The 17,340-nt window shown below is 42.1% G+C and overlaps 1 protein-coding gene and 1 pseudogene across 2 annotated transcripts in view; one reads left to right on the top strand and one right to left on the bottom strand.

The window, feature by feature from the left end:
• Nucleotides 1–3,911: 3,911 nt before the first annotated feature.
• LOC308090955 (E3 ubiquitin-protein ligase TRIM39-like) lies at nt 3,912–4,931 on the top strand (the record flags this gene model as incomplete). The annotated part of the gene is made up of 1 exon (XM_080436227.1): nt 3,912–4,931. The coding sequence occupies one exon, from the start codon at nt 3,912–3,914 to the stop codon at nt 4,929–4,931; it is 1,020 nt and encodes a 339-aa protein (XP_080292353.1).
• Nucleotides 4,932–6,952: 2,021 nt separating this feature from the next.
• The window catches only part of LOC308090954 (magnesium transporter NIPA2-like), a 47,992-nt pseudogene continuing 37,604 nt past the window's right edge, over nt 6,953–17,340 (bottom strand). The window contains exons 9-11 of the transcript XR_013935101.1: nt 16,893–17,104; nt 15,219–15,317; nt 6,953–7,039 (exon numbers count right to left, since the gene is read on the bottom strand). The product of XR_013935101.1 is annotated as a magnesium transporter NIPA2-like (transcript). The remainder of the gene's footprint in view (nt 7,040–15,218; nt 15,318–16,892; nt 17,105–17,340) is intronic.

The following is a 17,340-nucleotide window of genomic DNA, read 5'->3' as shown; positions in this document are numbered from 1 at the left end:
GACCAGCTAATCTCCGCCACCGTTGGCCCTGTCGCTATGAAACTGCACACACACACTCCCTGGATACCACAGCAGAACCTCTGCCCCACATTTTTCAGATCAGCCCGTCATAGCGCCACCATGAGACCGACTTTTGCAAAACCCATTTTTTTACATTACTCCTACAGATTTTATCCAAACGTCATGCAAATCGGTACACAGTATCTCTATAGTCATGTGATCAACCCGGATCTGTCCGATTTCCCATATTCCATCCTCATTGCCTATGGTTGGCTTCCAAAGTTTGTAGGATTGGTCCGTTTTGAACAAAATGCCTCAAATCATGAACGCAGCTTGCGATTTCCGTGAAATTTAACAAACACATTCCCACTAGGCAGAGGAAGAAATACCACCCTTTTTCACATTGGCCTGTTATAGCGCCACCAGCAGGTCTAATTTAGCAAAACACATTTTTGGAACAAAATGCCTCAAATCATGAATGCAGTGTTTGATAAATGGCACCCTTTTCACATTGGCCTATTATAGCGCTACCAGGAGTCCACACTAACGTACCTGACCTGGCAGGGGACCTGTGCTCCGAGGAGCACTTTTTCTAGTTAATATATTTTTTTTTTATAAAAACAAAAATAATATAAAAAAGGGGGATATATACTCGCAACCCACAATAGGTCCTAACCCACTGTTTGGGAAACAGTGCTTTAGAGGTACAGACCTGTAAAGGGGTCTGTTGGGACCCCCTGGTGGTCCCCAGACCCAACGTTGAGAACCCAACCGGTGCCCTAAAGGCTAAGCGGACCCCCTTCAGTGCCGCCCCAAGAAGCTCTGGGCATGTGGGGGTCCTTGGCATGGAGGACTGTGTGGACCCCTGTATGTGTCCAGTCCTCCCTGGGACAGAAGACACAGTGAGGAGGACTGTGGACGTTCATGTTGGAGAGCAGACCTACGGTACGCAGTGGTGGAGCAAGTACTCACATGTTTTATTTGAGTAAAAGTATCAATACTGCAATGTAGAAGTGCTCTGGTACAAGTAAAAGTCCGGAATTCAAAATTTACTTGAGTACATTACAGTCATTTTTTTTTTTTTAAATGAGTAAAAGTACCAAGTATCGGTATCAAAATATACTTAAAGTGCGACAACTATATGTGCTTAAATGTTTGAAAATAGCAGATGCGACGCGTGGTGAGCTTGTAGATCTGCTATTTTCAAATAGCCGAGGTATAAAATAGGGCTAAAGTGGTTAATGTATGTTTTATAATGTAATAATTTATATCTGCAAAGTAACTAGTAACCAAAGTTTTCAAATATTTGTAGCGGAGTAAAAGGAACAAACAATATTTGCCTCTGAGATGTAGTGGGGTAGAAGTAAAAGTATAGACAATTGGATATACTCCAGTAAAGTAAAAGTACCTCAAAATTGTACTTACTGTAAGTACGGTACTTGAGTAAATGTACTTAGGTACTTATACCCGTATAAGGAGATTTCTGTATCTGTCAGTCTGTGTCCCATTTATGCCCATATATGGAGTACCATGTCGGGCATGGAAAAATATGGAGTCCAGGCCAGTCTCTGACGCAGTTGTATGATGATATGATATCGATGACATTGTGGCGCTCGATAAATGGGCATTCGCGTTTTTATCAATAATATTTTTGTCCCTTTGATGCCCATATATGGTCATCTTTATGTGTCTTTGGTCCTGCCTTGGACCCTTTTATGCTGATGTGCTGTAGCCTTTAGAGTTCCATGCTGTCATCAGTATGTCTTCCAGTTGAGAAACATTTCAAGAAGCTTTCATTCACAGACCTCGAAAAGGTATTTCAGGCCTTCATCTCCTCACGCCTGGACTACTGTAACTCCTTGTATTCTGGGCTCAGCAAAAAGGCTATCTCTCTCGTCTCCAACTTGTACAGAATTCAGCAGCTAGACTACTGACCAACTCTAGGAGGTGCGACCACATCACACCAGTCCTGGCCTCCCTTCACTGGCGTCCAGTGAGTTTTATAATCGATTTTAAGATTTTTACTGACAACTTTTAAAGCCTTTGTGAGGTCTGGTGGCCTCCTGTTACATGTTAGACATACTGGAAACGTACATGCCTGTCCACAACCTTAGATCCTCAGGCAGGGGTGACTCCTCTTCAAACTGGCCTCGTCACGGTGGGTGATCGGACTTTTGCAGCCTGGGCTCCTATAGTCTCTGGAACGCCCTACCTCAGGACCTGAGGGATGCAGACTCAGTGGTATCTTTTCAATCACTTCTGAAAACCTACACCAAGGCTTTCTTAGCCTGGTTCCATACGATAGACCCCGCCCACTCTCAGAGTGGACTGCCCCTCTTAGACTGGTGTTGTAACCTCAACCTAGGATTTATTTGGTACAAAAAGAACCGTCCAATGAGAGTTGGAGGTGGGGGTGGGGATCCCTTGTGATTGGTTTAGGGACATTCTAAACCAATTCAATTTTTTTAGGGAAATTCTAAACCCCTCCCCCTTGTAATGGCCTACACTGGAGCCCATGTCAGACTGAAGCTCCACACAGCTTCAGGCTGTGAATCAGGCCAAGGCTTTCTCTTAGATCACTTGTTTATCATTTTTATTGTTTTGTTCATTACTGTAATGATTTTACATTTTTTATCTAACCATCTGTTTTTAAGCTGAATTGCTTCAGTGTAAACATAAAAAAAACAAGACCAGGAGACCTGGTTCTGCCAGACCCAGAATAAGTACTTTATAAGATCAGAGCAATACGTCACGGCTAAGCCGGACTTCACATGACGTGTCAGCCTGTGTCTATGCCCATGTATGGACGAAAGGGGGACAAAAGATGGACAGTGTACTGTATCTTATATTGCCTCTGTAAAGCACTTTGTAACCATGTTTAGAAAAGCGCTTTAATACATAAAGTCTATTATTATTATATTGTTATGAACCCATATATGGGCATATCGGTGGTTCTGGACAACCGGATCTCTATATATGGGCATAACGTTCATATTGGTCGTTCTGGACAACCACATATCAGACCGACTTCCTGACTCGCACGGCGAGTTTAACGTCGGTCCCTTATATGGACATGCCCATATATGGGCTTAGCTGTCAACTCGTTGGTTCTGGACAACCGGATCTCCATATTATGCCAACATATGGTCTATAATGAGGAATGAAGCCTTTTACGTTTTTTATAGATGCACTTTCCAGATTCTCTTCATAGACGGTCCCTCAGGCTGTGCTGCTGTCCCCTGCTCTCATCCTCCCTAAGGGGGTTTTTGTGTTTTGTAAATTGTGCTGTTTGTCTTTGGTCTTACACTCCATGTTTGGCCCTTAACCAGCAGTCAATTCCCACATTGTTGGCCCTCTGCCCAAAGTGTCTTTTTAATATTTGTATGTATCAGGTTGCCAAGGTTACCAAATATGTACTTGGAGGTCAGTCTGGAGCTGTGTGGAACTCCATATTTGGACATAATTTGATGATGTCACATTTGATGACATGAGATTTGAGTCAGCTTGACTTAAAAGCTGATTACACAGAGTGAGGGGCTTTAGTCAAAGAGAAGAGGTCTGCACACACTGCAGGAGTTATTCTGCTGTAGTCACATCATTAATATTCCTGGATCTTAAAGATAGTTAATACGGTTTTAAGTTGATTTTACATTTCCAGTGTTTCACACTTTCACTTTTATTCTCAGTGTGTAGAAATGGCCTCTGCCAGAAGTCTCCTGTCTGAAGATCACTTCCTGTGTTCTATCTGTATGGATGTGTTCACTGATCCAACCACCACTCCATGTGGACACAACTACTGCAAGGCCTGTATCACACATTACTGGGACACTAATGATGTGTGTAAGTGTCCACTGTGTCAAGAAACCTTCTATAACAGACCAAAAGTATCCGTTAATACTTTGTTTTCTGAGATGGTTCAACAGTTCAGGAACTACAAGTTGAAAGAAGAATATGAAGCAAAGACAGAGGCTGAAGTTCAGCAGATGATCCAGGAGAGACAACTGAAGATTCAGGAGGTCAAACACTCAGTAGAGCTCAGCAGGAAAGATGCAGATACAGTCATAGCAGAGAGTGTTCAGGTCTTCACTGCTCTGATCAGCTGTATTGAGAGAAGCCAGGCTGAGCTCATTGATGTGATTGAAGAGAAGCAGAAAACAACAGAGAAACAGGCTGAAGGCTTCATAAAAGAGCTGCAACAGGAAATCACTCAATTAAAGAAGAGAAGCTCTGAGCTGAAACAGCTCTCACACACTGAAGACCACCTCCTCCACAACTTCAAATCCAACAACTCTGGGTGGAAACCCACCAAGGACTGGACAAAGGTCAATGTCCATCAGTCTTCACATGTGGGGACAGTGAGGACAGCTGCGTCTCAGCTGGAGAAGACACTCAGTCAAGAGATGAAGAGGAAGCTGTGTGATGCTGAGCTGAGGAGGATCCAGCAATATGAGGTGGATGTAACTCTGGACCCTGATACAGCACATCCCAACCTCATCCTGTCTGAGGATGGAAAACAAGTGAGTCATGGAAACATAAGGAAGAATCTCCCCGACAGCACAGAGAGATTCTCTTTATGGAACTGTGTCTTAGGAAAACAAAGCTTCTCCTCAGGTAGGTTTTACTATGAGGTTCAGGTTACAGGGAATACTCAGTGGAGTTTAGGAGTGGCCAGAGAGTCCATCAACAGGAAAGGTGTAACCACACTGAGTCCCAACAATGGTTACTGGACTATAGGGTTGTGGAATGGAAATGAGTACTGGGCTGCTGCTGACCCTGCTGTCCTCCTCCCTGTAAGAGAGGAGGTCCAGAAAGTGGGAGTGTTTGTGGATTATGAGGAGGGTCTGGTCTCCTTTTATGATGTGGATCCATGTTTTAATGATGGTGGTAGAAACTCTGCTCCTCTGATCATCTCTCCTGTCAACATGAAGTAGAACAGCATGGAGTTTAAATAAACAGTAAATTAGACATGTCATTGTAGGCAGAAGACATTAAAAACATGTATAAACTAGAAAAAGTGCTCCTCGGAGCACAGGTCTCCGCCAGGTCAGGTACGTTATTGTGGCCTCCTGGTGGCGCTATAATAGGCCAATGTGAAAAGGGTGCCATTTGTTCAAGGGCTTTTCACTGCAATCGGACCTTGCATTCATGATTTGAGGCATTTTGTTCCAAAAATATGTTTGCAGAATTAGACCTGCTGGTGGCGCTATAACAGGCCAATGTGAAAAGGGTGGCATTTCTTCGTCGGCCTAATAGAAATGTGCGTGTGAAATTTCACGGAAATCGCAAGCTGCGTTCATGATTTGAGGCATTTTGTTCAAAACGGAACAATCCTGCAAACTTTGGAAGCCAATCTTAGGCAATCAGGATGGAATATGGGAAATTGGATAAATCTGTGTTGATCACATGACTATAGAGATACTGTGTACCGATTTGTGTGATGTTTGGACAAAATCTGTAGGAGTAGTATCAATAAATGTGTTTTGCACATATCGACCTCCTGGTGGCGCTATAAACGGCCAATCTGAAACATTTGGGCCAGAGGTTCTGAGTTGGCATCCAGGGAGTGTGCGTGCACAGTTTCGCAGCGGCCGGGCCAACGGTGCCAGAGATTAGCTGCTAACGGACGGACAGGACGGACACACGGACGGACGGACGGACGGACGGACGGACGGACGGACGGACAGGGGGTAAAACATACTCTCTCGCCATGCCTTTCGGCCTGGCGGAGACAAAAATGAAAAATAGCAGATCTACAAGCTCACACCGTGTTGCATTGCACCTATTTCGTGACAAAGTAAAAAAAATAAACGGGTTAGGGTTAAGGTATCTAACACTATTATGATATGTTCTATTAATTATTATTATGTTGGATTCATTTTAATGTGTATTTTCAGACATTTGTCAATACTCCTGTGTTAATTTTGACGACAAAAATGAAAAAGGATAAAAGAGCATGTAAGTCATTTAAAAAAGCACGTACCTACAGAATGTGCCTACTGTAAGAGTAACACAGCAAAAAAAAAAAAAAAACGCGTTGCATCGCTGCGACGCGCTGTGAGCTTGTAGATCTGCTATTTTCAGCATGCAACCAAGTGTAAAATCAGGCATTACGAAACCATCAAGGCCTACAGTACCAAACATTTGGACGTGTATTTCTTGCCTTAAAGAGGTGGTGCCATGGTTTTGCACTTTTTCTGTTTTTCATGTGTCTATGAGGTTGATAGAACTTCGTTAAGCCCCCTGGTGGTGTTTTTATGGTGTTTTATGTCTTCTCTGACTATGTTGAGTTTCTACCTGGAGGCTGAAACCTTGAGGGTCAAACGTGCCAATAGAAAAACGGCGCTTTAATGACACAGTAAAAATATACCCTCCCCCTCATTATCATAACACAACAGGTGTGGGCATGAGGAGGAGGAGGGACTAGGACAGGTGGGTGGTGCTAAGGTGGTGGAGGAGGTGCTAAGGTGAGAACCAGGTATACTTAATGAATTGGAGGCGTGTCCACAGAAAAACATAATTTGAACACTTTCTGTACACTTTTTTGAAAAAAATCTTCCTCCTAGTAAAACCATAATACCTGATGATTATGTTTTAGGGGGGGGGAGATCACTGAAAATCACAGCACCCCGTCTTTAAATGTTATAATAGCATTTATATGAATACTACACTGTTTTCCCTGTAGTAGACAAACCATGTTCTCACCTGTTGGTATCCTGCTGGAATAACTATTTCTAAATAGAGCCATGTATGACTGTGTCCACTAAACCACACCTCCATGTATGACTGTGTCCACTAAACCACACCTCCATGTATGACTGTGTCCACTAAACCACACCTCCATGTATGACTGTGTCCACTAAACCACACCTCCATGTATGACTGTGTCCACTAAACCACACCTCCATGTATGACTGTGTCCACTAAACCACACCTCCATGTATGACTGTGTCCACTAAACCACACCTCCATGTATGACTGTGTCCACTAAACCACACCTCCAGCTATTTGTGTTCTCTTCTTGTTGTGTATAAAGTAGACCCTCGAGAAAAACACGGGCAAAAATCCTTGATTATGCGGGATAAAACTCTTGATTATGCGGGCTAAAACTCTTGATTATGCGGGCTAAAACTCTTGATTATGCGGGCTAAAACTCTTGATTATGCGGGCTAAAACTCTTGATTATGTGGGCTAAAATCCTTGATTTTGCAATGAAATATGCGTTTTTTTTTGGCAATTTTATGCAGTGAAATTGCAGGAAGTTGCGAAATATGTGGAAAGTTGTGAAATGTGCAGCAATATGCGAAATATGCAATATGCTAAAAGTTTGGAAAAATGCGAAATATGTGAAAATATGCGATGCGCATATTATGCGATGCGATGCGGCCTTTTTGAAAAAAAAAACGTTACCCCTGCATAACTATGAGCCATTTTACTAAATATGCTGTAAATTCTGTGATCGCATAATCACATTTTTCCAGAGGGTCTAATAAAGGAGACTATCGGGAGGCTGCATGAGGCAGTCTCTGAGAGCTCTCCTTTATTATATAATAAATGCATTGGTTCGGGGCGGCCATACCTGAGTGGTTAGTGAGCCCGCCTAGGGAGCCAGAGGCCCTGGTTGCCCCAGGTTCGATTCCAGGCCAGGCCATTATATGTGTCGATGAAATGAAATCTGTCCCTGAGCAAGACTCTTAATCCCTAATTGCTCACAGGTTCTCATTGGAAACAAGACCGCAAGGACTTTCATGAACGACCTGTTAAAAGGAATTATCCTTATTCATTCCACTCTACCCTCTGTTGGAATTATTTCTTTTGCACTGAAGAAGAGTTTATATATTTTTGTTTTCTACCTTTAATTAGGTTTTGGTAAGTATTCCTTTAAATGAAGGAACATTTTTGAAAAATAGTTTTTTTTTTTTTTTTTTTTTTAACAGTGTTAAATAGCTCTATATTGTTCAGTAACAGTGTTAAATGGATCTATATTGTGATAGTAATCATTGCTATAGAGCAGGGCTACTCAACTTAAGATGGCTCAGGGGCCACTCAGCAAAATACCAAAAGTCCAAGGGGCCGCAAGCTAAAAATGACGGTCCTATTTTGGATTTTTCGATTTTGTAACACACACTACGCATTGTTATTGTTATAAGAAAATTTACATTTTGACATCATGTTCTTTTCACTGTACCTGTTTATTTTGTGTGTATATCCAGTGGCATCAGTTCAGCAAAAGCTAAGGTATGGCAAGGTTAGGGTTGCCAACTCCCAGAGATTGAAATAAGGGACACCTACCCTGGGCGAAAAAAAATGGGGGTCAAACCCCCCAAAAAAACCGAAATGCATAGAAAACTATGGATTATACCTGTAACAATTGATGTTTGTTTTTGAAAAAAAATGTAGCAACCCATATATTTGAACGGAAATGTATATTTTTATCCTGTGCTTGAAAAAAAAAAAAAGTGTGTTTGTTCAGTAACAGTGTTAAATAGCTCTATATTGTGATAGTAATCATTGCTATATAGTGTTTGTTCAGTAACAGTGTTAAATAGCTCTATATTGTGATAGTAATCATTGCTATAGAGTGTTTGTTCAGTAACAGTGTTAAATAGCTCTATATTGTGATAGTAATCATTGCTATAGTGTTTGTTCAGTAACAGTGTTAAATAGCTCTATATTGTGATAGTAATCATTGCTAATAGAGTGTTTGTTCAGTAACAGTGTTAAATAGCTCTATATTGTTATAGTAATCATTGCTATAGTGTTTGTTCAGTAACAGTGTTAAATAGCTCTATATTGTGATGATAGTAATCATTGATATAGACTCTATAGCAATGACTACTATCACACTATCTCGGTTAAACACTTATTGTAATGAAATAATATGACTTACCCTGCCTTTAACGTTAATGTAATAATATGGTTCAGCCAAGGACACAACATAAGGACCTAATTCATTACAATATATAAAACAATATAACAGATGTAGTCCAAACATCATTAAACTCATAGAGCATTTCATCATGAAACCACCAGGTGGCACTGTGGCTCAGGAGGTAGAGAGGTTGAGCAAGCCAGACACTGAACCCTCAACCTGCTCCTGATCAATGGTGGAAATAAGTACTCAAATGTGTTACTTAAGTAAAAGTATCAATACTGCAATGTAGAAGTACTCTGTTACAAGTAGAAGTCTGGATCACAATATAGGCCTACTACTTTAACCTTTTTAACAAAACAAAACAAATACCAGAACACATCACTTACCCTACCTTTAAGTGCTGAAGTTGTGTGTATGTTTTGTAAGCAAAATCTACAAAGTAACTAGTAACATTAAGTGGTCAAATAATAGTAATAGAGTAAAAGTACAATATTTACTCTGAGATGTAGTGGAGTAGAAGTAAAAGTAAATGCACTTTAGTTACTTTACACCACTGAATATATGAACATATATATGTTTTTATATAATAACATAGAATGGCCACTGTGTCTGCATAGGCTTTACTGTATTATGAGGAGTATTTTATTATGAGGAGTATCTGCAGACGTGTCATTCAGAACTGTATTTGTCATTTTCTCCTTCCTGTCTGTCTGTTATTCCTCCTCCTATATATAGTTACTCCTCTGGAACCTGACACTGTGTGTGTGTGTGTGTGTGTGTGTGTGTGTGTGTGTGTGTGTGTGTGTTCGTTCCCACTGGAAAAGTGGTAGAACCCGTTTTCATAATGGATCCTATGGGGGGTGAGAGAGAGAGAGAGAGAGAGAGAGAGAGAGAGAGAGAGAGAGAGAGAGAGAGAGAGAGAGAGAGAGAGAGAGAGAGAGAGAGAGAGAGAGAGACACACACAGGGAGAGAGAGAGAGAGAGAGAGACAGACAGACAGACAGACAGAAAAAGACAGACACACACAGAAAGACAGACACAGAAAGACAGACAGACACACCAAGGACGCAGAGGGCATTTGAAAGCCAAGGGGGCCACGCCCACGTGCGCATGCGTGCCCAGAGCGTAGTTTTTTTTTGCGTTGTCTTCCCTTTTATTTCTGTTTTTTCTCACTTTAATTGGGTTCATTCAGTACAAAAAAAATGTACTCCATGAAGTGTAGATGTGTGGCCAAAAGGAAACGTTGCAGCCGACGGGCGCGCAGGACGCATGGATGCATATTTATAGCTTATAGCTTCACATTTAACTATAGCCGTATACTCATTCAATTCTGAACCCATTCTTCAAATTCTCTATTAGCTGTGAAGGGTCTTCTTTCATGTGTATCAGCCATGATTGTTTCACCATCAAATAATATCAAGCAAAAAGGGAAAAATCAGCCGGACCTTCTTCTCTCCATCGTGCTCATCCTCATTCAGAAATCGAAGAGAAAAAGAACCGCCGTCCTAAAACACCCTCGCCCCGGGTCTAATCCGGCGACCTCGGTCCGCGGAGAAAAAAAAGGGGCAGTGTGTTTTAGGACGAGCGTTCCGTTTTCCACCCGGAAAAACCTCCGGCTCGTCTGAGGTTTTTTCTTTTTTCTTCGTCCCAGAAGTGGGGGGGATATCAACCCCCCCCCCCCCACACTGCGTCCCTGGGGCACACACACACACATTTTTGTTTCACTAAAATCTTGCTTCTGGGGGTCCCAGAATGCAAGTATGTTTTAAGTCATACTGGCTAACAGAAAACAGACTTCCTCCAAGTGTGATTTCCTTCAAAATAAGAGCAACTAATATGTTCACCAATAGGATTTTGTCAGCACTGGTTTTATTTTTAAGTCCACTTACAGGAAGTAGATTAGCAGTAGTTGACAGACCATATATCTGCGACGGTTTAGTTTTTTTTTATGCGCCCCTCGCCCCCCCCCCCCCCCCCATGGAACTGAGTACGTCCAAACCCCCCCGCCCCCGCTCTTCTGCTATTAGCCCCTGGTAAAAATGTCAGCACTTGAGCAGGAAACCGGATTCAAATCCGTGGTAAAAGAGGAACATTTAAAATAGAATATTTGTATTATTGCATCTTTTTTAATATTTCTGTCGGAAATGACAGTAAAGGCACATGATAGAATAAAAGACAAGAGGACCAGTTTGTCATTAAAATGAATGTTGTTAAAATCACTGATGCTTCATTGACAGAGTAACCCTCAGCAACAGACTGCATAGCTATCACTGTAACATCTTCACTTTCATTTGTGAACAGCAGAAATATCAATGACTAGGAAAGGTGCACTCCTGGGACGGCAGATCTCCGCCAGGCCTTGGTTAGGCACCCGGGGCTGTGGTGTCAGTTGTGGAGTGGAGCCGCCAGGACCCAAATAATCCCTCCAAAGGGAAAATAGAGTTTGTACAACCGACGGTGTGGTGCACCTGTTTTTTTTGTGCATATGTGGCACCCCCTATTGGCAGAAGTGGAAGCGGTTTAGGAGGTTAGTTCATTGGAGGCACTTCAACACGCGATAGAAATGTTCCGATATAATTTTTTTATGTTAACATCCAATCTAGAGATATATGTTAATATCTCTAGATTAAATGTTGCGTTCATGTTTACACACCATTCCAGGCATATACTGTGTATACGCACATCAATATATGCAATGACAGGCAAACAGCATGGAGTATCAACTTAAAACGTAAAAACACGTACAGACACACGGACAGGGACGAAAAACGGATCCCCTGCCCCCCCGGCCCTTCCGGCCTGGCGGAGATAATCCCAGTGACCTTTACGTTCATGTCAGCAGTCATTCTGTCATAATGTGATAAACAGTCACTCTGTCATAATGTGATAAACAGTCATTCTGTCATAATGTGATAAACAGTCATTCTGTCATAATGTGATAAACAGTCATTCTGTCATAATGTGATAAACAGTCATTCTGTCATAATGTGATAAACAGTCATTCTGTCATAATGTGATAAACAGTCACTCTGTCATAATGTGATAAACAGTGGAACATCTCAGTTTGGAATGAAACATCTTCACATCATTAATGTCAACATTTTACACACGTATACAGAGATTGATAGGCCTACATACATTAGCCGGAATGTGTATGTTCTATTTTGGCAACTTTTGCTGGGCTACACGTTGAGACTGGTGGAAGAAGTACTCAGATATTTTACTTTTACAATGTAAAAAATACTCACAAGTGAAAGGCCTGTGTTCAAAATGTTACTTGAGCAAAAGTACAAACGTATTGGCATCAAAATGTATTTAAAGTACCAAAAGTAAAAGTATTGCGCCGCATTGTGAGCTTGTAGATCTGCTATTTTCAAATAGCCTAGTTATAAAATAGGGCTAAAGTGGTTAATGTAAGTTTTATAATGTGATCATTTATATCTCCAAAGTAACAAGCAAACGAGAGTAAAAGTACAACTTTTGCCTCTGAGATGTAGTGGAGTAGAAGTAAAAGTACAGAAATTTGTAAATACTCCAGTAAAGTCAAAAATTACCTAAAAATGTTTACTTAAGTACAGTACTTGAGTAAATGTACCTAGTTACTTTCCACCATTGAACATATACAATCATACGGTACTAGTGTCAGTTATGACATGATGTGTGCAGTCTGTCCGCCTCATATAGACTCAAGCCATCAGCAACTAGGACTTTATAAACATCATAAAACAAACCCGTCATCTGGAGGATTTGAGCAGATTCTCCAAGACAACAAATCTATAAAACCAGAATAAATAAGGGGCGTGGCTTCACCGTGGATCTCTGATGTCATGTTGATGATGTCATAGGGCGGATGTCATAGGGCGGCCATAGCTGAGTGGTTAGTGAGCCCGCCTAGGGAACCAGCTGGCCCTGGTTGCCCCAGGTTCGATTCCAGACTATCCCAACATATGTGCCGATGATATGAAATTTGTCCCTGAGCAAGACTCTTAACCCCAATTGCTCACAGGTTCTCATTGGAAACAAGACCGCAAGGACTTTCATGAACGACCTGTTAAAAGGAATTATCCTTATGCATGTTGATGACAGATCAGCGTCGAACTCCAAATTTGGTCGCGGTCATTGTCATCCATCTTCTTTATTTACTCTTGTCGGTCTCTATTTTTAGTGAGCTGTTATTCGTTTTTTTTTTGTTTTCTGTTGCTGTTGGTATTCATGGAGGCCGGTTCCCACCCCGATGTACGGATTATTATTTTGACAGTATATTGTCTAGAGAGCAGGGGTCTTCAACGTTTTCAGGCCAAGGACCCCCTAGCTGAGAGAGAGAGAGATGAAGCAGGGACCCCCTCTTTATCGTAAACAATTTTGTTTCAGATTTAAAAAAAATATGTTTACGTGGACTGCTCTTTTTTCCCCTCTACACCTATACCTCTTTGCCAAAAATAGCCGATCTACAAGCTCACAACGCCTCGCAGCACGAGGCGTTGTGAGCTTGTAGATCGGCTATTTTTGGCTAAAGTTCTCCTCAGAAAAGGGATGCTAGGGTTCAACTGGTTAAATGTATCATGACATTCATTTTCACTTTTTTTATTTTCAATGTTTTATTTGGGGTTTTATGACCTCAATTACACCCAAAAAAACTGAACTTAGAACATTCAGTGGATTTTCTGTGGTCTGGGGTTTTCTGAATAATTAGGCTGAAAAGTAATCTGAGCTTGGCCCTTCGACAGTGAGGTCACAGTCGATTAATCCCGCCCACTCTCCTCCTCGCCCCTCCCCTCCCCTATCCTTTCCTTTGGGGGGGGCGGAGCAGAGGCGATGATTGACAGGCAAAATCCCTCACCAGCGACACCCGCAGGCAAAGATTTATTTTTTCATTGCAGTTGAAAAGGCTTTAGAAATGTGAGAGAAAAAACACCTGCCATGGATCACTGGAATGGAATTTTCACTTAAAACTTTTTGTACACTTTTGAAGGACCAGGACAAAGACTTTGAATGTGGTGTAAAAGTGAATGTCATTAAACCTTTAAGGTCGAATAAAAAACTCCTATCACACAAAGATTTGGCGGACCCCCTGTAGTAACTCTGAGGACCCCCTAGGGGTCCCGGACCCCCTGTTGAAGACCCCTGGTCTAGAGACTCCCCCCGACTCCCCCCGAAAACAAGAAAGCAGAGAGAAATGTATTTTTCTAAATCCTTCAACATTAGATCGCATGTGTTTGTTGTTATTTCAGGAAGTCATAGGATTGCTCATAGGTCGGCGAAGAGCGCCATCTACACTGTTTCGACGTGTTACACGTCATTGGCACTCTGGGCTTTGGAAAAAAAATGTACGCATTGCGCGTCATTGGCACTGAATGAGTTGTTAAGAGCGTCTGATAAATGCCTACATGTTGTGTGCGAGTCCCGACAGCTGAAAGTGTTCCGCTAGGCAAAAAAAACATTTTTTCCCAGCGACCAAAATCCCACGGATGAGGCGACTATTAAAAAAAACCTTTCCGCCGCAGGCGTGAACACACCTTAAGATCCTCATGGAAGCCACGCCGTTATTATATTACCTTGTTTCAGTTCATTCATCTCTTCATCTTTGCTCTCATTATCCACCCACGTACCCCCCCCCCCCCCCTTATTAAAGGTAGGGTAAGTGAACTTTTTTGGTTAAAACTAAAACAATAAAATGTTAAAAGGCTAAAAGCTCTATATTCTCATAGTAATCATTGCTACAGAGAGTTTGTTCAGTAACAGGTGGTCTCCCTGTCTCTCCAGCTCTTTAATAAAACAGAAAATGCATGTTCAGGTGGGTTGCCAATTTCAGCCAATCAGGAGAGAGTACCCATTTGTCAGCTTCAATGTTATAGTGTTCCAGTTCCAATTTGATCAGCTTATTTCTTAGTGTCATCACTTCCAATTGCACTGGTTTAATCTGTATCCTGTGTGAGTTCTCTATCCTGATTGGATAAAATAGGTATCCTGCTGACCTGAAAATACATTTTATGTTTAATAGAGAGCTGGAGAGACGTGGAGACTCCCGTTACTGAACAAACACTCTAAAGCAATGATTACTATCAGAATATAGAGCTATTTAACACTTATTTTAACCAAAGAAAATCACTTACCCTACCTTTACGTAAGTACAGTACTTAAGTAAGTACAGTACTTAAGTAAATGTACTTAGTTACTTTCCACCACTGCTGTTAGCTGATGATGAAGACTCTGGGTCCGTCCTCTCTCATAGGAGGAAGGCTCTCAATCATAATGTTGTCTATCAGTCCGTCTTTATCTTCTCTTTTACCCCCTCCTCCTCTTCCTCCTCCTCTTCCTCCTCCTCCTCCTCCTCCATCTTCTCCAACACCACCCTCCAGCTCCTCCTCCTCCAGCTCCGCCTCCTGCCCGCCTCCTTCCTCTGCAGGCCCCTCCCTCCTCACCGGCTGACTCAGCTGATTGGTCAGCTGGTACATGGGTCACCTGTAAGCCAAGAATGAATGAATGACAAATCGATCGATCAATCAAAGTGAGCACCGTGGCGTGTGTGTGTGATCATTATTCCTTCTTCATCGAGGTGAAAACATGTCTCTGTCTCTAATAGGGCATAGCAGTGGCGGCCATGTTGTGGTGCCACAGATCAAAAAACCCATTCATATCCCCCATAGAGATTTACGAAAACATTTGTATTCATTATTTTAAGCCTGGAACCAAAGCCACCCAGGATCCTGATGAATCATGACCATAACACATTTGATTCTGTGTCAAAACATTTTTGAAAACCACAAAAAAGGGTATTTATTAAATATAGTATATAAATATAAATGGTGCATTTATATATATCCTTCTTATATATATTGAAAAAACATGTGAAATGGGACATTCTGCATAATGAGTACTTTTACTTTTGGTACTTTAAGTACATTTTGATACCCCATACTTTTGTACTTTCACTTAAGTAAATTTGGAATACCAGACGTTTACTTGTGACAGAGTATTTCTACATTATAGTATTGATACTTTTACTTAAGTAAAACATTTGAGTACTTCTTCCACCACTGGCTACTACTGACCTGCAGCTGTTTAATTGTAGTGGAGTAAAAGTACAATATTTGCCTCTGAGATGTAGTGAAGTAGAAGTAAAAGTACTGAAAATCGGAAATACGTCCAGTAAAGTAAAAACGCCTCAAAATTGTACTTAAAGGTTCTATGACATTCATTTTCACTTTTTTTTAATTTTTGGGCGGTGTAGCCGCCCCCTATAAGTGGGGTTGGGACACCTCATTAGTATTAGTTTCCTGCACTGTGATTGGCCCACTTGGCCACTTTCCTGTACTGTGATTGTCTGACTCTATTGGCTGACTCTATTCAGCACTGTGATTGGCTACGAGACACATGATGACATTAATAAGGATATAAATAGGATTATGCACTTCCAAAAATCAATTTTTTCTTGGACGTGAGCTTCCATCACTATGATGACCCACTGTGATGACCACACCGCCCACTTCACACTGGTGTGATTTTTATGTTTTTTGGGGGGTTATATGACCTCAATTACACCAAAGAAATCTGAACTTTGAACATTCAGTGGATTTTCTGTGGTCTGGGGTTTTCTGAATAATTAGGCTGAAAAAATAATCTGAGCTTGGCCCTTCGGCAGTGAGGTCACAGCCGATTAATCCCGCCCACTCTCCTCCTCGCCCCCTCCCCTCCCCTATCCTTTCCTTTGGGGGGGGGGGGCGGAGCAGAGGCGATGGTTGACAGGCAAAATCCTCACCAGCGACACCCGCAGGCAAAGATTTCTTTTTTTCATTGCAGTTGAAAAGGCTTTAGAAATGTGAGAGAAAAACTCCTGCCATGGATCACTGGAGTGGAATTTTTTGTTAAAACTTTCTATACACGTTTGAAGGACCATGACAAAGGCTTTTAATGTGAAGGACCATGACAAAGACTTTTAATGTGTGGTAAAACTGAACGTCATGAAACCTTTAAGTACAGTATACTTGAGTAAATGTACTTAGTTACTTTACACCACTGACCTGCAGCTCTTTGAAGAGGTGCAGCATGGCCACGCCCACCACGATGACCATGAAGCTGCCAGCGCCCCCACCACGTCCCGGACCCCCATGCCCCTCCACTCCTGGAACAGGATGATGGAGGTCACCAGCACCACCGAGGTGAAGCACACGTAGTACACAGGATACACCAGCAGGGTGTTGAACGTGTCCAAGGACTTGTTCAGGTAGTGGACCTATAGAGATGAGAGAGAGAGAGAGAGAGAGAGAGAGAGAGGAGAGAGAGAGAGAGAGAGAGAGAGAGAGAGAGAGAGAGGGGAGAGGGGGAGAGGGGGAGAGGGGGGGAGAGGGAGAGGGAGAGAGAGAGAGAGAGAGAGAGGGGGAGGGGGAGAGAGGAGAGAGAGAGAGGGGGGAGAGAGAGAGAGAGAGAGGGGGAGAGAGAGAGAGAGAGAGAGGGGAACACACGTGTCAT

Source organism: Gymnoscopelus braueri, assembly GCF_963280865.1.
Source record: "Gymnoscopelus braueri genome assembly, chromosome: 8".
NCBI lineage: Eukaryota > Metazoa > Chordata > Actinopteri > Myctophiformes > Myctophidae > Gymnoscopelus > Gymnoscopelus braueri.
Note: the sequence above shows the minus strand (reverse complement) of the source record. Positions and strands in the feature narration are given on the sequence as shown.